This window comes from Malus domestica, chromosome 17, assembly GCF_042453785.1.
Source record: "Malus domestica chromosome 17, GDT2T_hap1".
Classification (NCBI taxonomy): domain Eukaryota; kingdom Viridiplantae; phylum Streptophyta; class Magnoliopsida; order Rosales; family Rosaceae; genus Malus; species Malus domestica.
This window is the reverse complement of record NC_091677.1, coordinates 7904992-7929063: the sequence shown is the minus strand read 5'-3', so window position 1 is coordinate 7929063 and position 24072 is coordinate 7904992. Positions and strand designations below refer to the sequence as shown.

Genomic DNA, 24072 nt, shown 5'->3' with positions numbered 1-24072 from the left:
CTCCTGTTAATTACTTCGAAAAAAAGATGGAAGTTCCTCACAAATTGCTGTGTTTTAGCTTTTTCTTTGGGTTTTCAAAAGAGAGAATATAGTCTATGACCAATCTAACTGTTAAATGGTGAATGCATTAAGTAAATGCATGTACCGTAGCCAAGTCCTTATTGTTGATTCAGTTTCATAATATCCTTGTAAAGCTTGGCTCGATTGACATCTTTTGCTCCGCTCAAGTGGGTTGTTTTTCTGTAGCACATGTACAGTGCCATTAAAAAATTAGTTGATTGTTGTTGTAACTTGTACCCTATCTATATACATATCATATAAATCTTATCTCTGATTTCTTACGAATAAGATAAAGTTGACATTTATTGCTTCTCATCACTTTGCTTATTTCCTTCTAAACTACACCAACCAAACGTTGAAGAGTTCACCAAAACAAAGTTGAAGAGTTTCAAAGAAAAGCCATCTACCCTCAAAAACCAAAATGGGTGCTTTGTTGAAGCTTGTAGATGCCACACTCATCGTCTTCTTCATCGTGATTGCGGTGGCAGCGCCCTTGCTCGACTCGCAGATAATTCTGCCTCGGTGCCTCTTCCCAGACTGGCTGGTTGAACTCCAGAGCTGGTTATACGTGCGCATCTTAGGCCATTATCTTGTGACCGAGAAACATCATTTCTTTGTTGGCCTCGTTTGGCTGCAGCTACTCCTTCAGTGGCCTCTTGCGCTGGCCAACTTGTATGGAATTTTGGCCGCCAAGTCTTGGTTCAACACCACCTGCTTGATCTATGGAGTTTCTTTCTTCGGCTCCATCGTAAAGTTTTCTTCCTTCTGTCTTTAATCAAGTTATAATTTATAGCCAATTTGATTGTTTTGTTTGATTTTACAACTTGTGTTTGCTAGATCTCTTTTCTTTTTCACGTTTTCATTTGGCTTGCTTAGATCTTGCTATTAGACTATACAATTACAAAGTTCGTGACAGAAATCAATCCGCTTACAGAATTCTTTAAGTATGATATTTGAACATATGTTTGTTATCTTTCGATCAAATTCTACCAAGCTGGAATATAACGTGTTACTGTGATGATGCATTTAGCATCCTGATCTATGCATGCATTCGATGTGAAACGAAACACCACTGCAGTCTCCAGATAAGCAATGTGAATCATAATTGGGTTATCTGAGATTGAGAGGTGGAGTTCTTCTGGTTTTGCACTAATGAAAGTCCGTAATATTGAACTTGTATTTCATATCGGATTGTCAAGTGTCAATGTCAACCCCTTTCTTCAACCTCACTTTCTTATGACAGATTCTGGTTTTGTGAAAATTTCAGATTACTGAATTATCGGAGCTGGTTCAGTCCGGCAAGGCTTCTGATATGCTGATATATTTTTACTTCCCTTTTCTGGGGTTAGCTGTTTTGGCCATACTGCGGGGGCTTCTGCCACCATCCTGCAAGACCACTTCAAGCATCGGCAAGAGACCTACGTTGGGTAGGAAAAAGAAGGCTTGAGATACAAAACTGATCCAGATTTTGTAGTCGTTGTGAGAGTGATCAATATCGTTGAAACTCTTATGATGAATGATCGGAAGATTTTGGCAATTGATGTCATTTACAGCATATGAAACCACAGAGTTACATGGAAATCTTTCGTTCATGTTATGAACTTAGGATTGTGATTATCTTAATCACAAATTAAGAGTCAAGTTAGTTGTAATTGAGGGTTTTACTTGTTATTTGTTAGAAGTGTCAGCTGGCGGTAGTCACTCTTTGTGTATAAGAGCACTTGCTCTTTGGTTTGTAATGAGATCAGAATTTGTTTTCAGGAGCTCTGCTCTCTCTCTCTCTCTTCCTTCCCCCTTCCTCTCTAGCCTCTGTGTTACTTTCAGGTTGATTAAGGGCTTAGAGATTTGGATCTTATCAGTTCAAGATGATTTGGTTTCGGCTTGGTCATAGTTGCTGGTATTCAGTTGCAGGAATTCCTTTATGCTCACCTTTTCAGAGATTGTATTTGACTACTCTGCTCAATTTCTCCTTTCATTTCTTGCCTAAACAAAAGATGGAAATTCACTATATGTTCAATTTCTCCTTTCATTTCTTTACCTAAATTGACCTACTATTTGTTGGAATGATGTCATAATCTCACATCCGGCACAACTAAAAATAAACTGGTCATCCATGCCGGCGCCCAAGCGAAGACGCCAAAAACGTCAATTCCATCATTTTGAGATGTTTGTTCAAAGGTGGAACAATTAAACGTTTCCCAAAGAAAGAAAGCGGAACAACTAATGAAGGCATCACGATGCTTCACTTCTCCCCTCCGGGTCTGCCGAAATCCCTTACCACCATCTGTGTCTCTCTCCTTTCACCTTCCTTCCTCGTTCTCAAAATACTGCAACAAATTTAAGGAAAACGATCATCTGACCCCTATAATACATCAAATATGTGACATGTAATTAATTTGTAATATGTGACATGTATAATTAGTTTACCTAGAAAGTAACTAATTGAGTTATGCAGTTCATGCACTGTCGCATGAGAATGCAGCTTTTATCTTCTCAACAGTGCAATCAATAGGATCGTTAGCCGCTGTGACTGACGACCCAAGAGACAGCTTAGCAGTTGGGTCTGAATCAATCAAGAGCTGAAATGCAACAGTGAGAAGCGAACTACCACCAGAGGAAGAGTCTCCAATGCCGGCTCCGTCGGGGAGTATCGCAAACCCAGAAGGAAGAAGGGGAACATGGTCAGGGTCACTCCCATTCAGCACGGCTTTCGTGTGAACAATGTCAACTGGTGCATAAATTACAAAGGAAGCTGTTGGGTCAGTGCAGCTCTCTTGCAGTATCAGCATGTTGCTCTTGCTTGAATAGGCACTCTACAAATTAATTTTATGTTACTTTGTAATTAGTGATGTGAAGAGAGATACATGTAGTTGATTAGAGAAAAAAACATAACACAAAAGATAAATCTACATTTACTAGTAGTAGAGACGCAATTTCCAGTGTTGCGACCATAAGCAATGTGTCCAATCTCTTTAAAAATTCCCGCATAAGAAAGAATATCCCACTGCAAGCACAAGTAGTGATCATCACAATTGCAACTGGAACAATTTAAGGAGAATAACTGTGTTTCCAGTTTAGCAGATGCTAATCAGCTTTCTATATCTAGCTTCTGATTATTTGTAAAATACATAACCTTCTATCTTGGTGATCTTTTTTTTATGTGGTTGACACAAGAAACCTAGATTTTCTCTGGTATTTGTTTCTGTATTAGGTAGGATGTGAAAGTATGTACTTTTCCTTTTCCATCCAAGTTACTTGATGTGGAAATTGTTTTTATGCATGTTTCTGTTGTACGTTTTAGTAATGATTCATATACTTGTTTGTTACATTTTTCTAAGATACACGCATAAAAATACTTATTTATAAATAGAAATATAAATCTCACGCTTCTGCAAAATATATGCGCATTAATTTGGTTCATGTATTAAATTTGGTAATTTTATTCTAAGAATCAGATGACTATTAATTCAGCTTTAAGATTAGTTCAAGTGTATGTACCTCGCTGCGAGACTTCTCATTGCGGAGAAACCCAAAGACTCTTTTGGGAGGTACTGGAAGACAGAAAGATGCCGCGGCTCTGAGCACAATACCTGCAGGCCTTCCGAGATCATCCACACATTTTCGGGTCATCACCCGGACGTCATCAACCCCTATTCCGGACATTGTGGTCCATGTGTGTGTGGTCGATGCACTCAATCCAGCACAGAAGGTAATCATCATTCTTTCAGCCCATTTCAGGACGCTTTTTCTCCTTTCTTGATTTGTGATCACTAATTAACCAGGAATTTAACAACTATAACCAATAACGGTTAATTAATTTTCATCGAAAAGAATTAGGCTTAATTAACGAACGGACATGCATGAACAGTATATGACCAATCTTTTAATGGACTGTGCTGTTAGTCAATAGTATGAAGCAACATAATAGCCACATGTAAAATTTCGAGCCATATAAATATTAAAGAAACGAATAATGAAATATCAAGCCAAATTATTATTACCTCCAACATCACCAGTAGGGATGTTAGAAGCCATTGCACTAGCAAGACGTTCGCACTGACGGTCCAAGGTAGCAACCCATCGTTTTGCGCCAAATGCATGGCCGGAGCTAACCAGCTGCTTGTAGAGGTGGTGAATACCTCTTTCATCCACTTCATCAGCATGCTCAACCCATGTAACCTATGGTAGCAAAATTTGTCATTACATGAAATTAATGTCTCCTGTAAAAATTGGGCCCTAAAATATCCCGTTAAAGTAAAACATGTATGATATGTATATATAGTGTGTTGTATACCTTTGAATTCCCATTTGGCATTTCTTGAATTAGGCATCCTGAGGGCCTTCTTTGACAAGATTTGAGTGCAGGATTAGGGCGAAAGTTGTCCAAGGAAACACAACCACAGCCCAGGTGCCATCGGCATGCCGTTTGCAGTACCTCACATAATAACTCTCACGAGTTGGAACAAGTGGTGAAGGAACTTGGAATTCTGCCGTCATCTACCAAACCACAAACAGTATTTTAATACAAAAATACGTATCACAAAAAAACTAAACAATTAACGACAGAATAAGAAGAGCTGAAGTTGAACTTTGAGGGGAAAATATATATACCACTTGCAACGCTCCATTGTAATTTCCAGCCACGCCAGTTAATAGGACTTCAAGGGTCAGAGCTCTTGAGACAATCCCAGAAAGTACGGTCGACCACTGATTCTACACGTTACAAAATCCACACAAATAATAATGTGGGTTCATGCGATTCTTTCCTTCAAAGGTGTTATTAATACAACGATATAAAGACACTAATGAAGACGTACGTAAATGTCTAATAGAGTTGGCAGGCTAACCACATCCATGAGAATCTCAACAAGTTTCATGTGGTTCATAATAACAACTGCACTCTCACGCGAAGCTTCTGTTTTGAAGCCGTTTTGTTTTGGCCTGACTTCACGAGGGAACGTTCTGATGTACTCACCTTCATTGAGTACGGTGGTGCTGCCATCAAGGCTAGTCATCCACAAGGGTTCAACCATTTGGGCCATTCTGATAAGTTCATCCATAGCTGCAACGGCAAGCTCAATTATCATTGGCTTGTCTGCTTCACTTGATGCACTGATTGACCTGAGAAGGTCTCCGGCACCATACATCTCACCGGCCATGCTTGACTGAAACCCAAAGCTCCCACCCCAAGATCAAGTGGACTGCGGGATGGAAAAGGAGAAGAATTAGCTTCCCAATGGTTTGCCTACATACTTCGCAGCTATCGCTGATATACGATCAATCTGAACAATAAAGGAATAAGTTATCAATTTGGCGACTTGTCACGTGCCACGAATCTAGAACATATATGTAACATTCGACCAATAAAACGTTATCTGAATTTGTTATACCAAAATAAGTAAAATATCCACCAAATAATAAATGTGTTTGAGATTATCTTGATCTTTAAATTTTCTCTACCGTTTCTCATAATCGAATATTTTGTCTCAAATGGTGTTCGTCGAATGACATCTCTCAAATGCCTTTAATGGAAATCATGCATTATAGTCTCGCATTAAGTGGTTAATATTTTTTTCATTTATTGTCATCTCTCAATTGCTTTTAATGGAAATCATGCATTAAAGTCTCGCATTAAGTGGTTAATATTTTTTCATTTATTGTCAATTAATTTGAGATAGATGCTCATTCTAAGTAATGTGACAAGCTTAAAATCTGAGTTTCATAAAATTCTCCATAATTCCCTTATTTTTGATAATTTATTTTGTTCTTCAAAGTCATTATCTAAGCCTATGAGACGAAATGAAGAACGCAAGTCATGATTCAAGGGCTTTCTAGTCTTTTCATGTCTAGGGTTTTGATAAAGAATGGGCCTTACAGCAGGTCCAATTCTATTTCTATACGAATAAGAATTAATTTTCTATTACTTCCCATCCTTGGTGTATATAATATTTTTTTTTAAATACTACTTTCCTAATTTTCTAAAAAAATATTACTTCATATTTCTATTAAGTTAAAGACTTTGTAAGTTACATCTTTGTCAGTCCTTAGATGACACGCTCCAATCCCGATATCCCCAAATATCACAATAGACACGTGCTGGCCGACATCTGAGGGTGACAAAACTATTTTATACATGCATACAAAAGAAAATATGTGATCAGAAAGAAATATATGAATGCAGAACCGTGTTCAGAGCATACAACCACTCAAGAATAATGTGAAAGAATTATTATAAGAAGGTATGAATAAAGGAATGGGTCCTAGCCTGAGAAGACTCGAAGATCCGTACGCAAAATTGCCCTGACACCAGGACTGTATGTCTCAATTCTAATTCCTAAGGGAGACGCAAAAACAGAAAAGGTTAGTGGACCAAACTTTATAATAATAATACTAATAATAATAAGAAAACCGTTTTCTTTCTAAACATACTAACCCCCTATTTTGAAAACACATATATATAATACTACATTGTAGTTTTCCAAAATCTCTACATGCTATGAAAATGTTCATAAAATCAGTACGTATGAAACCGTGCTAAAAAATGAATATCGATGCCCGAAGACAAATCCGTAAATCCCATCAATGATATACTCTCTAGGGGTATCATAGTCGCCCGAAGGCAGTACATGTCCATCACCTGAAGGTGAAGCTGTACGACACTGGGTTACGCCAATGAAGAAACATGGTAGACCCTATCACTCGAAGGAGACGTTGTACGACTCTGGATTACGCTAGAGAAGAAACATAAACATCATACACTGACATTAGCCGTGGCTAGAGAAGCTGTCTGAGAGCTGCTCGAGAAATTATAAATATTTCGTAAAAGCAATTTAAATAAATCGTAAATAATGCATAAAAACCATGCAAGTTAAGAAGGGGTCAACTCACAAGTATTCTATTGCCCGATAACTACTCGAACTAGCGAGGATGGTGCCATTTCCCACCGATGCACCTTGTTGATGCACAAAACCAGAGGTCTTGGAACAACGTAAACCCGACCGTGAATCTGCAAGTAATGTAAATAACACAAGATATATTGTGGTTCACCCCAAGGTTTGGGCTACGTCCACACTGACTGTATATTTATCTGAGGGAGAGAGAGCTCTGAGAGTGAGAGCGTTGAGAGGGGGTAAGGAGCCTTAGGAATTGGCCTCAGAAATAGCCTCCCCTAATTGTGAGGGTGAGGGGTCCTTTTATAGAATAAGGACTTCTTACTTATTACATATTTGCCCATTCCTTTATCACATAATTACATTTACGTCCCCCGAGTATTTATATGAGGTCTAAATACGGAGGCTCTAAATATGGTATAAACAGTAGTCCCCCAAGTCTTCAGTCAAGTGAGTCTTTTGGCTAGAAACTTGAAATTCAGTCCATGTGTGGGCCGAAGTAACTAAATGCTGTCTTGAACTGATGCTCGATGTGAGGCAGTGCTTAATCTTAAATGACGCTCAACTACAAGTAGCACACGCTGCGAAACTGCTCGGCTTCATGGCTCATGTTGCCTTGGTTGGATCGGCCTACGGCATTTGAAAGTGAGGGAATCCCTTTTATAAAATAAGGGCTCGCTCCTTAATACATGAATGATGGGCTAGAGTTGATGCTCTCTAATGATGGTGAGAGAGTCCATTTTATAGAATAAGGGTTCGTTCCTCAATACATAAGTGATGGGTTAGGAGTGATGCTCACGGCGAGACGGTTGCCCAGCAGGCGGCGATGCTCTCTAATGATGGTGAGGGAGTCCCTTTTATAGAATAAGGGTTCGCTCATCAATACATAAGTGATGGGTTAGGAGTAATGCTCGCGGCGAGGCGGTTGCTCAACTGGCAGCTTTGCTCTCTAATGGCTGTAAGGGAGTCCCTTTTATAAAATAAGGGATCGCTCTTCAGTACATGAACAATGGGTGCTCTCTAATGAAAGTGAGGAAGTCTCTTTTATAGAATAAGGGCTCGCTTCTCAATACATAAGTGATGGGTTAAGTCCCCCAAGTATTTTTCATGAGGCCCAGTTGAGGCCCAATATATGGTACATAATGTAGTCCCCCAAGTCTTCGGTCAATAGAGTCTGTTGGTTGGAGACTTCAAATTGAATCCATGTATGGGCCGAAGCGGCGGTTGTTCGGAGGCGGTATTTGTATACCCTGCACTGAAGCTTTGTGGGTGAAGCTTTGCAAGTGAAGCTTTGAAGCTAGAGCTCTGTAAATGAAGCTTTTGCTAGAGCTATGTAAATGAAGCTTTTGAAGCTAGAGTTCTGTAAATAAAGCTTTTGAAGCTGATTGACATGAGTGATGCTCATGAATGTTTATGTTGATTAACATGAGTGATGCTCATGGATGTTGTCATGAGTGATGCTCATGAATGTTAACATGAGTAATGCTCATGAATGTTGACATGAATGATGGTCATGAATGTTTATGTATGATTGTCATGAGTGATGCTCATGAATGTTTATGTATGAATGACATGAGTAATGCTCATGTATAATTTGGAGTACTAGGCGTACTTTTGATCACCTGGTTGGTGGCATGAAGGAGAGTACGGGTTGTACATTTCATCACCGGGTTGGTGGCATGAATGGCTAGTTGCCAAATGATATTAGAGTACGAGTTGTACATTTGATCACCTGGTTGGCGATGATAGCGGCGGGTTGCCGAATAATTGTGGAGTACTGGGCGTACTTTTGATCACCTGGTTGGTGGTAATAGCGGCGGGTTGCCGAATAATTGTGGAGTACTGGGCGTACTTTTGATGACCTAGTTGGTGCTATTTCGGGCTTATGGGCTTTCGCCCTCCACAACATGCCAGCCCATTTGTTTTGGGCTTTGCCATTTTTTGTTTGTTTGTTTTTTTTGTTTTTTGTTTTTTTTTACCCTCTGATGGGGTTTATACAGATGTTTCCGAAAGATAAAAATAAATTACATTATTCTGGTGGGATGTTTATTCTTTGCTTTTGCAGTGTTTTTCTGATGCCCTCTCTTTGTATCTTCACCTGGCAGACAGAAGGAATCATAATAATAGGAAAATCTTTTGCTTTTCTCTTTTGCTTTCTCTTTTCTGCTTTGTTCCCCGCTGCTTTTCTACTTTGCTTAATCTCTTTTGTATTTCCTGCATGTTCTCCTGTAAAATGTGACAGCTGCCTAACAGCTTTGACACAACCCACTTGTTTTTCTCTGACTTTCTCAAAGAATGGGACCCTGCATATGATGAAAGTGTGGCATCTGCAGATCCAGGCATCATTGTCGTGGGCATCCCTGCTGCTTCTGGATATCACAAACCCATGTATAAACAAATTCCTTAACCTCAGGCTGAGGAGGAAAAGGATAAAAAGGCAAGGATTGAATTGGATCTTTCGGCCTCATGAGATTTCGCTAAAGCGTAACAGCCCCGCGGTGAGCTTTTTGAGCCGAGGCCTGGACGACGCCGCCTGGTTTGTTTTTTTGTTGTCAATTTTCCAGTGAAGAAAATGGACTCTGCGGAGGTTCGTAATTCCGGCGCCAGTAATTCAAAGCTTTTCAACCAAAACAATGGGCATCGCTTGACTGGTTCATTCCTTCCCAAACTTCATTCGTGCAGCAGGAATGGCAAGTGCTCCAGGAATCCATCATCCAGATGCATTGTCAGAGCCAGCTCTTCCAAAACTTGAAACAAACAAAGGCGCCTTCAAACCCAACGTTACTGCTGCAGCCGTAGCTACAGCTCGCCATTCGGAGTAGGAACGGGATGAGGTCTTGGGAGTAGAGGGGAAGGACCTCGTAGCTTTGGAAGCAGATCTGCAAATCTGATAAGCAGGGACGCGGAGGCGGAGTTGACGATCGAGAGCGAGGTGAAGTGTGGATGAATGATCTCAGGGATAGAAATGAACTTGATCTGATCGGCCTGCTTGAGCATGGCTTTCTTAATCTCGTCAGCCTTCTTGGACGCCTCGACGACAAACTTGCGGGATCGTTGGATGGTTTCGAAAGCCTTCTTGGACGCCTCGACGGCGTTGATTCGTGGGTTCCTCGTCGGAGATGATATATTTCTGAGTGGGTACAACACGATGAAAGGCGTGATGATGAGAACGATGTAGAGCGCCAGGCCGGTGCCGGTGCAGACAAGAAGTTAGCCACCCGCTGGACCGAAACGGCGACGGTACCTACAACGATAGTGGCTAGTAATTGGATGGAAATGATCGCGTAGATTTTACGGATTAAGGACCACCTAAACTCGAGGCTTTTGAGCATCACAGGGTAGAGCAGCCTCGTTCCAGCCTCCGAGTCACTCTTCTTAAACGCCTGATTCCCCAACTTTGGAAGTGACACGTGGCGATTTGGAGGTTTTGGATATGTCTCGAGTGTGTCTTTGTGGTGAAGGAAAGTGTCTGTTTGGTGACGGGTGCTGTGGAGGTTCTTGGGTTTCTGTAGATTCATGGCAGAGGTGAAAAAATGAAAGAGAACCGACACAACTTTTCGTATCGATTCCCACAGACGGCGCCAAATGTTGATGCACAAAACCGAAGGTCTTGGAACAACGTAAACCTGACCGTGAATTTACAAGTAATGTAAATAACACAAGATATATCATGGTTCACCCCAAGGTTTGGGCTACGTCCACACTGACTGTATATTTATCTGAGGGAGAGAGAGCTCTGAGAGTGAGAGCGTTGAGAGGGGGTGAGGAGCCTTAGGAATTGGCCTAAAAAATAGCCTCCCCTAATTGTGAGGGTGAGGGGTCCTTTTATAGAATAAGGATTTCTCACTTATTACATATTTACCCCTTCCTTTATCACATAATTACATTTAAGTCCCCCGAGTATTTATATGAGATCTAAATACGGAGGCCCTAAATATGGTATAAACACACCTAAACACAAATAGGGACCATGTAGTAAAACTCTACTTAAACGATCAAATTTGGGAAAATAGATAGCGGATTCGGATTCAGCATTTCGAAAAACCTAAGGAGGGACCTCAAGTTCCCTCCAGCGCCGCTGCACGAGCTGCCACGGGGCGGCGACCCAGAAGGCCATGGTTGTCGGAAACCCAATTTTCCGACCAACCCAAAAAATTACCAAATTTTATAGGAATGTATAGCTCATCAAGGGGAATAACTTTCATACGTAGGCCGAAATCTAATTTGACCGAGAAACACTTGAAAACCACCTCAATTTATCGAAAAACCATAAAATGGGTGTTCTTCGATTCATCGAATTTGCAGTTCCACCGCCTCCAAATGTGTTTGGGCTTTGATCCATGCCTCAAGGGGAGTTGAACAAGGGTGGTGCTCGACGATGGTGCTTGCAGAAATGGCGAATCGTCGCCATGCACCCATAAACCCTACGGGTTTTGTTATTCATGAATATGGGGTTAAACCAAGTGGGATTTAGGTGGAAATGGAAGAGGAGTTGATGTAGAGTTGTTTCCAGGTAGGGGGTGGCTACGAATCGCTGAAAATACTGATGAAATCTTGTTGGAAAATGGCGCTAGGAACCAATTTAGGGAACCAGGTCGCGATCGGCAAACAGGTCGAAAAGGGGTCCGATATGTTGGGCTCTATTTTCTCTCATTTCCCTTCTTTCTTTCTTTTCTAATTGGGCAGCATCCCACATTTCTTTCTCCTGATTGGTCATCTCTCCCTCATTTCCCCTCCTTTCTTTTCTCTTCTTTCCATCATAACCACACATGTGGCTTCCAGATTGTTGCTCTAGCAAATCTAGAGCCTTCTAGATTATGGTCAAATGACCATTTCGCCCCTATTTTTGCTCTTTATAACTCTTTCAATATAACTTCAAATTACATTTCGTTTGTTCTCACGCGTTCGTAACGACGAGTACTAGAGAATATGCCAAGGAAATGAATCTTACGTGACATGACAATGTGGTTAACAAAAGTCAACGTTTTTCGCTTCAAAGGGCATTTTCATAAATTGATGCTTTAAAATTATAAAAACCATAATATTTGGGGACGGGTCGTTACATTATAGCACATTTGGATGAATAAAGATTTAACATAACTTTTCAAGAAGCTTCGTTTCTCCAGGTTCGTGTAATGCAATCTAACCCTAAGTGTGATGTCTAGAAAACTATTGGTGTGATGTCAATTAAACATGCCAGTTCATTGTGGTTTCCTTCATTCGTTTTAGATATTTCCGTTGTTTTTCTTTCTACAAATCATACGGTCATATATCAAGACTTAGGCCATCTCCAACCAAATGGTCCAGAGGGCCAGATGGTCGAAAATAGCCCTAAAACCGTCTCCAACCGAGGGCTAGGCCAGAGAGCTCGGGAATCTGGGAGGGCCCCATGGAATTTCAAAGGGCCAAAGGGCTAGCAATTTTTTTTATAGTTTTTCTATTGTTGTCGGTTATAACCGACAGCATTAAAGAATGATTTTTTAATACTGTCGGTTACAACCAACAGTAATAGGTATTCATAGGCATGAGTATAACGGCTAGCAACATTCAGCAGATGAATAGTGTACAAGTCATCAGCATAATGCAAGCAAAATTTTTAATACTCTCAACACATCTTCCAGACTGATCGCTTGCATTCTGCAGATGACTTGTACACTATTCACCAGAAGCCGGACGAGTCACTACGAGAGTATGCTGGTCGTTTCAGCCATGAGTATTCTCGCTGCACTAAGGCAGATGACAAGATCGCCCTCAAGGCCTTCACGGCAGGCCTACGTGATTGTTTCTTCAAGTACATGATCAATGCCAACACTTGGAAGACTTACTCTGAGATGATGGCATAGGCTTACAACCATGCCTCCGCTGAGGTAAGGACATATCAAGGGAAACCCCCCACAACCACCATTTATCAGCAAGTAGGGAGTGGAAGCCAGATCCAACCAAATGAGAAGACCTCGACCTTCCAAACGGCGGCGGTGCCTCTCCCTGCCTTACTTAATACTTTGTCAAGTCAACAGACATATCAATCTCAGGGCAAAAGGAAAGATTTCCATCCTCCACAGCCAGGCAGACCTGCAAATAAAAAAAAATGCTCAACTTTTCTTCACATCCGAGAGGGCACTCTCAGCAGAGTATCTCGAAATACTCAACTTCTTTTCCCCCCAATAATATCTCTGCAAACAAGCCACACCAGAGCAAGAGTATCGCATATCATCAGGGTTAAAAGCAAGAGTATCCCATATCACATGTTTTTTCCCTGTTTTTTCCTTTGGCTTTGTTCTTACCTGCAAGACAAGGAGAAAGAAAGCAATCAGTCAGCACTTGGAATCAAGCTTCCAGTCAGGAACTGACTGCCTAGAACCCCTTACCTGATTACTTACCTGACATTGCTCTCGAGTACTTATCTTCAACATCTTATGCTTCCAGAGAAGATAACACATCTGTCTGAGGAACAGATAGGGCAAGTGAGAATGATACAAGGAAGCATGTGGAGACAAGCGTAACAGAACACGTGCCGATACATCTACTACTTTGTCAACAACAAAAGTATCCTATATCACCAGGGTCGAATGTACTCTAGATTTGATGGACTTGTTTTAACCTTCAAATTCTTAAGTCGGCCTTATATTCTGGAGGAAACCAGAAAACCCTCCAGCCCAGTTAAAAAATAAGCCCGTGGAAAGTTACTTCTTCAAAAATAAAAGTATCTCATATCATCTCTTCTCCATTTGCTTATCCTTATCCTTGTTGCTGTTTATGACACAAGGAGAAGGAGAACAATCAACCAGAAGCCGAAGTCGAACCTCCGATCCAGGTTGCTTGCTTGGAAGTCTTATTGCTTACCTTGTCTGTTACCTCATTCGGCAAATCTCCTAGCTCGGCGACTTGGGGGACTCCTACTACATGGGTTGTATCGAGCTTGACCAAGCCTGAAACTACAAGTAAGCTTCAAGTCAAATTGATACATTAACTTGTGCATCTCCACCGGTTAAAGATACCACCCTTAGATGGAGGAAAAGTACTTCCAGAGAAGATGCCACATCTACCTATGAGACAGATAAGGCAAGTGAAGACGATACCACATTTCGGTACTTAGAAGTTTCGTGATTACTCAACAGCTTGGATCTTGCAAGTCCCCAACCGATAAGCTTCCCTTACTACAGAACTTAGGGGAGCACTGTTTGTACCATACTTGATCAATCCCGAAACTACTGAGCACCGGTCAACGTTATACCGTCAAGGACCTAGAAGAGTTTCCCTCCAACCAGGAGGCCAATCATAGCGCGACACATGTCGACATCAGAAGTCAATCATAACGCAACACATGTCAACATCAGAAGCCAATCATAACATGACACGTGTCAATGTCAGAATGAAACTAGAAACTCTCTTCTATAAATAGAGATCATTATCTCACAATATTTCCTAATGTCATTTGTACTAAATCATTCACTAGTACTCACAAAAGGAGAGCTTGAACCTATGTACATGTGTAAACCCTTCATAATTAATGAGAACTCCTCTACTCCGTGGACGTAGCCAATATGGGTGAACCACGTACATTTTGTGTTTGCTTCCCTGTCTCTATCCATTTACATACTTATCCACACTAGTGACCAGAGCAATCTAGCGAAGGTCACAAACTTAACACTTTCTGTTGTACCAAAGTCCTCGCTGATTTTGTGCATCAACAGACTATACTCATACGATGGCGGATGATGAAGATAATAATGATTATGGATATTAAATTTAAGTTGTAGTTTTTAAATTTAATTTGTCATTTTTAAATTTTAGTTGTAGTTTTTAAATTTAAGTTATTGTTGTTTTTAAATTTAAATAATAAATTATGTTTAATCCTTTGGCCCTTGGTTGGAGACAGTTTTTTGTGACAGGACTAAAACGAGCCCTTTGGCCCTCTGGCCCTCGGTTGGAGACGGAGACAAATATGACCCTGTACTATTCATTAAAATATTAATATCTTAAATAATCTTGGAGGGCCAGAAGGCTAAAACGAGCTATCTGGCTAGCTCTCAATTGAAGATGGCCTTAGAATAAAAGACATCCATTTTTTCTAAGGAAAACTAATGAAAAGGGTTTGAAAACTTTGAGTTTTAATGATAAGGACAAAATAAAGGGTAAAGTGAATAGTACCAGAATTGACTTTTTAGTGTAAAAATGTGGTTTTTCGTTAAAGTAAACAGTACCGCGTGCTTTTCGTTAAAGTTACCTTTTTTTTCTATTGAAAAGTGCATCACAATTGGTGGGTATGGATATTTTTGTCGTATGTCTGTGTCCGTGTGCCCGCGCATTGTCTCAAATGGTTCATGTCAAACAATATGGTGAAAACTTTTCAACTTGACTTAATGTTTTTACATTTTCTTGCTAGATATAGTGCAGAAAGGTCAACGTTTTTATGAGATGAGACAGAGTTTGCAGATACATTAATTGCAACATTACTTCCAAGAATTCACACCATGAAATGAATACAAAGCACTGCTGACAATATTACATATGCATGTGGAACCAGAACCCAGCAACAAGCCTTTCTGTCTGATTATAAAAGCGGCATTTGTTCCAATTAGTAATTTTGTACTACTTCAACTGCAATTTCTCTTGCACCATGGAGGACTAAGAGTCAATGAGGGTTTAGAGAGGTTCATATTTCCAGTTATTAAGTGTCAATCAGTGAGTTTTCTTGCTGCACAAAAGTATGTACAATTTAAATAGGGTTTTTTAGATATAAGCCCATGCAAAACTAATTTCCTTAATAAAAATCAATTTCATTTTAAACATCCAAATAAAACCCAAATTTGAAGTAGACTGCCATCATAATTGTGAGAAATAAGTGCCTTACTATTAGAAAATTATCTACTTTATACTTCTCTTACCATCATATGTTTCATTTCTTTTATTTGTTTGACAATCATTGTAGGTAAATTATTTTGCATATATGTATTAGATACATTTTGTTAAAATTATATATATGCATACAAATAATTTATATATATTTTTATGTAAAATAATATGTAATTAATTAATTTGAATCAATTGGCTAAAAACATTTATTTATTTTGTAGGTTAATTATTTTTCATGTGATATTACATATATACTAGCCACATTTTGTTATTATTATATAGAGTGTGCAATCAATCAACACTCTTTTATTTTGTAGGTAAATTGTTTTATATATATATATTTTTTTTGCAAAATATTGGTATTTAATTAATTTTGAATAAAAAATATTTATTTATTTTGTAGGTAAATTATTTTGCATGTGTCATTACATAATTTACTAAGAACTTATATTGTTATATATGTTGTGCAAAATAATATACTAATTTACGTGTTAGCATCATGTGAAAACAACTATATAAGGAACATTGGTATCATGTAAATTTTTGCTATTAAATGCATAGGAATCATGACATTTGAGTTTTTTTTTCTAAATCTCCATAAGGTATTTGAACATTTAATTGAATGAAATAATGTAAAATAAATGTAGATAATAAGTGAGAGACCCAAAGTAAGTGTTATTAGGGGTAATTTAGACATCCAAAAATACAAAATTTTCTAAGTCAAACTTAATTATGGATATTGCTTAGTTAGAGATTAGTCATTGGATTTTTGTTAAAAAAATTTATCATGATGAATTTTAATTAAAGAAAATTGAATTTTAAAGGGTGTACTCATATTTTCAAATTTAAATATTACGTTGCAGATGCTCAAAATGTGTAACTAATGAATGGAATAATCTTTATATCTGTTGATGTGATGCCTACATTAAAATGGACTGGAAAAGGCAAAAAAAAATTCTGGTTAAGTGATCAAATGTTGTCGGACAATTATCAAACTCAACTAGAATCATACATTTAGACATGACCTGTACTCATTTGATAAATAGTTCATAATTGATTGTTTGATAATAAATAGCAAGTTACATAGAGTATATATCTTCGCAATCTAAAGAACCGGTGGCACATGAAATCATTGGATTACATAATTTATCCACATATAATATTAATTTAAGCGTTTTTCAGCTTAAAATTCGTCACCTTTGAGATAATTTCCTCCCAACTAAGATTAAGCTTCTTCGCTCATCTAGGAGACTAGCTTTAATTGCTTGATTTTTTTTTCCTAGTAAAAATGGGAGGAAGCAAACCCCTTGGCTAATCCTTATCCCAACCCCTACCATCCCAACCACTTGAACTATGCTACGTTTTTATCAACAACTTGTATTTAAGGTATCAAATAACTTATGCATTTGGGATTATAAACTGCTTTTTTTCTTCACTGGTGCATTGCATAGAAATACACCAGCGTATAAGATGTATTAGCATTTGAGCAGTCAAATTGTAACTTTCATAATCCAATTGTTCCATGCAATGTTACATCTCAAACACTGATGCGTTGTATAACTTTTGCCGTAATAAACAGCTTAAGTCAAAAGTCGCGAATACCAACAAAGGCAAACAATCCACAATCATTCAACACAAATTACTTAAAAAAAGAAAATTCTTAAAATAAAACCGTACTTTTAAAAACCTTTTTCAAAAAAAGAAACCCTGAACGTTTGACCATAAAGAAAAGCAATATCCATTCCAAAACCCTAATCTTGTGTACAAGGTTAGAGGTGGAAAATGAGAAAGTTCAATAAAAGCAAAAACAAAAAATAAATAAGGTCTCAAGCGCTTAATTTGCCTTTAACATAGTTCGACGAAGTCAATACCCGAACCCCTAATCTCTTTATAGATTATACAAAAAGATCATGTAGGGTGCGCTCTTGACTTCTCCCCTCCTGGGTATAAGCTGCCGAAATTCCTTACCACCATCTGTGTCTCTCATTTCACCTCCCTTCCTCGTCCTCAAAATATTGCAACAAAGTAAAGGGAAACGATTATTTGACTAATATTACACACCAAATATGTGACATGCAATTAACTTGTAACATGTGCCATGTATAATTAGATTACCTATAGAAATTAACTAATTGGGTCATGAAGTTCACTCATTGTCGCATGACAATGCAGCTTTGATCCTCTCAACAGTGCAAGCAATAAGATTGTTAACTGTTGCAACCGACCCGAGAGACAGCTTAGCAGTTGGGATTGAATCAACCAAGATCTGAAAAGCAACAGTGAGAAGGGAACCACCACCAGAGCCAGAGTCTCCAATGTCGGCTCCATCCGGGAGTATAGCAAACCCAGAAGGAAGAAGGGCAACATAATCAGGGTCACTCCCATTCAGCACCACATTCATGGCAACAATGTCAACTGGTGCATAAATCACAAAGGAAGCTGTTGGGTCAGTGCAGCTCTCTTGCAGTATCAGCATGTTGCTCTGGCTTGAATTGGCACTCTACAAATTAATTTTATATTACTATGTCAATTGTTATGTGAAGATCAAGAAATATACTTAATTAGGGAAAACAAAATCATTATAAAACATAAAGCTACATTTACTCGTAGTAGAGACACGCAATTCCCAGTGTCATGACCATTCGCAATGTGTGCCATCTCTTGAACAATTCCCCCATTGGAAAGAATATCCCACTGCAAGCATAAGTGACCATCACAATTACTCAATTAGAACAATTTAGGGCGGATAAATGTATGCTTTCAGTTTAATTAGCTGATTGTTTGTAAAAACCAAACTTCCATCTTGGTTTTTTTTCCCTTTCTTTTTTTTCGGCTGAGTTTGACACAAAATAAGCCTAGGTTTTCTGTGGTATTTGTCTCTATATTAGGTGGGATGTGATAAATATGCTTTTGATCTTCCATAGAAATTACTTACTGTGCAAATGGTGTCTGTGTATACTAGTCCGTATATGGTATGTTTTAGAAATGGTTCATGTACTAGTTCTGTTACATTTTTCTGAGACACATGCATGGTAATATTTATTTATAATTTAGAGTATAATTCTCAGGCTTCTGCAAAATGTAGGTACGCATTAATTTGGGTCCTGTATTAGATTTGGTAAATTTATTCCAAGAATCAGAGCACAACTAATTAAGTTTGAAGACTAGTTGAAGTGTCTGTACCTCGCTGCGGGAGTTCTCATCGCGGAGAAACTCAAAGACTCTTTTGGGAGGAACTGGAAGCCAAAAAGATGTGGCGGCACTGAGCACAATACCTGGAGGCCTTCCGGGATCATCCACACTTTTTCGGGTCATCACCCGGACATCATCAGCACCGGTTCCAGACAGTGTGGTCCATGTGTGAGTGGTTGATGCACTCACTCCAGAACAGAAGCTAATCACCATTCTTTCAGCCAATTTTAGCATGCTTTTTCTCCCTTCTTGATTTGTAATCACTAATTAACCATGAACGTAACAAATATAAACAATTAGGGTTAATGAATTTATATCGAATATAATTAGGCTTAAATTAACATGTGGGCATTAACGGATTATGCCATTTTCGGGACGCGTAATCTTTTAACGGACTATCTTGTTAGTGAATACCAAAACGTAGCAGAATAGCCCCATGCCAAATTAGTGCCTTATACCATTCCCCGAAAATATTACAAAAGAAAAATGAAATAGCAAACTAAATTGTTATTACCTCCAACATCACCAGTAGGGATGTTTGATGCCATTGCACTAGCTAGACGTTCGCATTGCCGGTCCAAGGTGGCAACCCATCGTTTCGCGCCAAATGCATGGCCGGAGCTAACCAGCTGCTTGTAGAGGTTGTGAACACCTCTTTCATCCACTTCAGCATGCTCAACCCATGTAACCTAATGCACCAAAATTTTATCAATTGATGAAATATATTTACTTTAAAAATTCGGCCATAATTAAATGTCACATGAAGGTGAAACACGCATTATATAGTGTTTAATTGTATACCTTTGAATATCCATTTGGCAATTCTTGAATTAGGCATCCCGAGGGCCTTCTTTGACAAGATCTAGGCTCAGGATTGGGGCGCAAGTCGTCCAATGAAACATCAACCACAGCCCAGGTGCCATCGGCATGCTGTTTGCAGTACCTTACATAATAACTCTCACGAGTTGGAACAAGTGGTGAAGGAACTTGGAATTCTGCCGTCATCTACCAATTAATCACAAACTGTATTTTAATGCAAGAATATATGTGGCACGAAATCTAAACAATTCATGGTAAAACAAGGAGAGCTAAAATTGAAATTTGAGGGGAAAATTTACATACCACTTGCAAGGCTCCATTGTAATTTCCAGGCACGCCAGATGATAGGACTTCAAGGGTCAGAGCTCTTGACACAATCCCAGAAAACACAGTCGACCATTGATTCTACACGTTATAAAATCACACGTAATAGTTAGGGTTCATGTGATTCCTTAATTCAAAGACGTTATTAATTTTTTTTAATAGAACAATATGATGACATTAATGAAGACACGTATGTAAATGTGTAATGGAGTTGTTAAGCTTACCACATCCATAAGAATCTCAACAAGGTTAATGTGGTTCATGATAACAACTGCACTCTCACGCGAAGCTTCAGTTTTGAAGCCGTTTTGTTTTGGCCCGATTCCACGAGGGAATGTCCTGATGTACTCATCTTCATTGAGTATGGTTGTGGTGCCATCAAAGCTTGTCATCCACAAAGGTTCACCCATTTGGGCCATTTTGAAGAGTTCCTCCATAGCTGCAAGAGCAAGCTCAATTATCATTGGCTTGTCTACCTCACTTGGTGCACTGATTGACCTGAGAAGGTCTCCAGCACCATACATCTCACCGCCCATGCCTGGCTGACCACCAAAGTTCCCAACCCCAAGATCAAGTTGACCACGGGAAGGAACTGGAGAAGACATGAGAGGGTAGGTTCCTAATGGTTTGCCAACATACTTCGCAGCTATCGCTGATATACTATCAATCTGAACAATGAAGGAAATAAGTTATCAATCTGGCGACATATCATTTGCCACGTATCTGAAACATATATGTAACATTCTGCGCATCTGCCAATAGAATGTTATCCTAATTTGTTATACTAAAATAGGTAAAATATCCACCAAATAATAAATGTGTTTGATATTTTCTTGATCTTTAATTTTCTCTACCTCTTCTCGTAATCGAGCATTTTCGAGTCTCAGATGGTGTTCGTCGAAAGACATCTCCCCTAGAACTGTTGGGCCGCCACAATTGGGGCATGAGGCATTACCTAGCGCTTCTCTGTACCTCATGTTATCAGTACGGAGCTTTTCGTTTTCGTTCCGCAGTTGTGTGTTCTCATGCCGCTCATGCTGAGTCTGTAATGCAGCATTGGCAGCAAACAAAAACAGTCAATTAGTAGCTTCAACAAAGGAAAAATTAAAAAAGACAAAGTTTGAGTATTCCAAAGCCCTTATTAAAGATATTTCAAGAACAAATATATACCTTCATTTGGGTGCGCTTGTTTTGAAACCAAAATTTGACTTGTAATGGTTCCAAACCTAATTCCCGGCTCAGTTCCTTCCTCTGCTTGTCATCTGGGTGGGGACATTCCTTGAAAAACCTAAATAAAACAACCAAAAAAGACTAATTCATAGGTGAACTAAAAGATTTCGAACAACTGCTTAACAAAAGCTTGTTTAGGAGGTTTGAGACTAATTAATAAATATAACTTACGCTTCCATTTCTTGGATCTGATGCTGAGTGTGGCGGTGATAACGCTTCTTTTTGGGTCGAGGGTTTTCTTGGTCATCACCCGAACCGCCTTCAGGGTTGTCGCTGCCGGATTTGTTAGCACTGTCGAAGTCATCATCTCGGAACCGAGGAATGTCGCTTTCAGAGGTGTTTGGAGCCATGTCTAGCGGGTGCAGATTACTGGCGTCCATCATATTTGGCTGCAACATATCCAGAGATCTTTAAGATATTGATTTTTGTCCCAAGGGCTTAGCAAGCTTATGGTTTTTCAATCTAACAACAACAGAATGGAAAAATGTATCCACTCAAAAGGAAAGAAAAAAAAACCCAATACGCATCTCCTATATAGTAGTTTCTTAGCACACGCTGACCTGTGTATTAGGTCAATACTAAAATATTCTTTGAAAAAATGAACAAGAAAACGCGTTGAACTTAGATCTCTGAGCCAGTGTTTGTAGTGGAAACCATTCCAACTTTTTTCTAATACCGAGAAGGATTTTGCCACAAAAGAATTTTTTGGACTACCTGAGTAGTCAAACCCATCTTACGTTATAAAATTAATTAATTAAAATGTTAAAATACCGAGATGAAGAGGGATAAGGGAAAAAAAAACTAGGAAAATGGATCTTGACGTACTGATTGATAAAATCCACTTGTTAATTTTTCTCTTGGTTCAAAAAAAAAATTATTTTAGATAAATAGCCGAATCATTGGAAAAAAAAAATAGATCTAATTCGCCTGAAAAGCAAAGGCGTAGATTTGTAAATTAGTATACCAATTACACAAAAAACTCAAATTTAAGCGTGCTGACCTGACCAAGTGTGAGTCCTGAAGTTGACGCAAACCCAGTAATGTTCCCATTGCCTCCCATCATGGAAGGCATGTTTCTCGCCGGAATAATAAGCCCGGCTTGCATACTTCAAGGCCAAAAATACTCAAAAGCAACCTGAATTTTTAATTTGTGCGATTAGTTTCTTAGTTTAGGGGGTTTGAGGTTGATTTGGATTTTTGAGTTTGATCTAGACAGAGGGATAAATGTGAAATTTTTCAGGTGAAAAAACAAAGAGACAGAGAGAAGACAAAATGAGGTTTTGTCACACGGTTCAATTTTGCACTTGGTGATGAAATGGAGAGTGTGAGTATATGAAGAGATTAAGATTAAAGGGGTTGACGATTTCAATACGGCTTGAGTCTTCACACAAAAAAAAAAAAAAAAAAAAAAAAAAAATCGATCGATCTAAACCAAACACATAACGCACACGAATATATCTCGGGAGTAATCCAAACTGTAACAACCCAAGTTTCTCCTTATATTTTCTGGTCTTGCCCTAGCTGCCCAAAAAGCCAAATTAATGTTAGAAAAACTCAAAAAACAAAAATTTGTAAGAAGCATTACAAATACTGAGAAGACAGAAGCCTTCGGACAAAAATTGAAAAAGAAAATGAGAAGTTTAAGGCATGCGAAATTCTAGGTTGGAAGAATATGTACCTATAGATGTATGATGTTGTGTATCTGCACCTTATCAAAAGCCCTAGAGAGCGAGGCGCTGTAGATCTGGTTTTGGGCTTAACGTGTGCCGGGAAACCACTGTTTGGTGTCCCAAAAGTGGTTTTCCAGCGTACGGTTTTTGGTGTGCAAGATTATCTAGACTAGTAAAAGGTTTTGGAAGTTGGAAAAGGAGGAGAAGATGAGAAAGAAGAAAGGGAAGTGGTTTTAGGAAATAGAGAAGGGCAAGGAAGGAGATAAGGGGGCAGAGGGAGTAATTGCAGAGCGTATTGAGAGGGTGCAATTGCATTTAATGGTGGGAGAGAAAGGTGTAATTGCTATGCGAGAGAGAATGAGAGAGAGAGAGAGAGAGAGAGAGAGAGAGTGAGAGAGAGAGAGAGAGAGAGAGAGAGAGAGAGAGAGAGAGAGAGAGAGACATATATAGGGAGAGAGCTTAATTTTCTGCTAGGAATTTTATGTATGCAATGGATGACGGCTACCAAACTCTATTTTTTCTCTCCCAATCTATTTGCTACTGCCTAGTATTTGAATTTTTACCACTCAATAATCCTATACAAATTTATATCCGAATCTTTTCCAACAGTGCTTATTTCCCTATGAAGAGAATCACAAGCCCTATGAACAAGAGAAGACGCTTTCTAACTGGATTATCGACAAATTGTTGGTGTGATCTTGGTTATTGCTGTATGGTGTTTGCATGTTGGGAATAATTCAATAGTTCTTGATTTCTCGTGTACTGATGCATAAAAAGTAAAGATGTATGAGCACATTTGATTATGAAATAGTGCAGAGTAGATAAGCGGTTGTTAACATCAGTGTGGGCGTTCGGAAGTTCGAATAGGCAACTGTCAGTAACGTAATTTTTAGTCACACATGTACGCTTGAGTGACCGACCTATATAGAAAAAAAATCCATTGAGATTATACTTGGATTGGATTGATGAAGTATGAAAACAAAATTTACTATTAAAATTATCATTAATTAAGAGGTTTACCCGCGTGATTA

At 38.9% G+C, this 24072-nt stretch overlaps 2 protein-coding genes and 1 pseudogene across 6 annotated transcripts; 1 reads left to right on the top strand and 2 right to left on the bottom strand.

Moving 5' to 3' along the window:
• Window positions 1-237: 237 nt before the first annotated feature.
• LOC103404804 (uncharacterized) lies at window positions 238-1820 on the top strand. Its single transcript, XM_008343769.4, has 2 exons — window positions 238-808; window positions 1328-1820. Exons 1-2 carry the CDS (start codon window positions 482-484, stop codon window positions 1505-1507), a joined length of 507 nt encoding a protein of 168 aa, XP_008341991.1. The 5' UTR covers window positions 238-481; the 3' UTR covers window positions 1508-1820.
• A 140-nt stretch (window positions 1821-1960) lies between these two features.
• On the bottom strand, window positions 1961-5571 carry LOC103417113 (homeobox-leucine zipper protein PROTODERMAL FACTOR 2-like; annotated as a pseudogene).
• Window positions 5572-17494: 11923 nt separating this feature from the next.
• Window positions 17495-23443, bottom strand: LOC103404802 (homeobox-leucine zipper protein HDG2). 5 transcript variants are annotated; one of them, XM_029097458.2, is made up of 14 exons: window positions 23050-23294; window positions 22820-22892; window positions 22372-22506; window positions 21543-21760; window positions 21312-21429; window positions 20996-21184; window positions 20366-20809; window positions 20121-20222; window positions 19800-20003; window positions 19513-19687; window positions 18990-19261; window positions 18405-18500; window positions 17922-18306; window positions 17495-17812 (listed from the first exon to the last, which is right to left on the bottom strand). In XM_029097458.2, exons 3-13 carry the CDS (start codon window positions 22474-22476, stop codon window positions 17953-17955), a joined length of 2277 nt encoding a protein of 758 aa, XP_028953291.1. In that variant the 5' UTR covers window positions 22477-22506; window positions 22820-22892; window positions 23050-23294; the 3' UTR covers window positions 17495-17812; window positions 17922-17952. The 5 variants fall into 5 exon arrangements, with proteins under 5 accessions (XP_028953291.1, XP_028953293.1, XP_070672798.1 ...); XM_029097460.2 differs by having other exon boundaries at window positions 18411-18500; window positions 22372-22892; window positions 23050-23443; XM_070816697.1 differs by having other exon boundaries at window positions 17495-18306; window positions 18411-18500; window positions 22372-22892; window positions 23050-23443.
• Window positions 23444-24072: the final 629 nt, after the last annotated feature.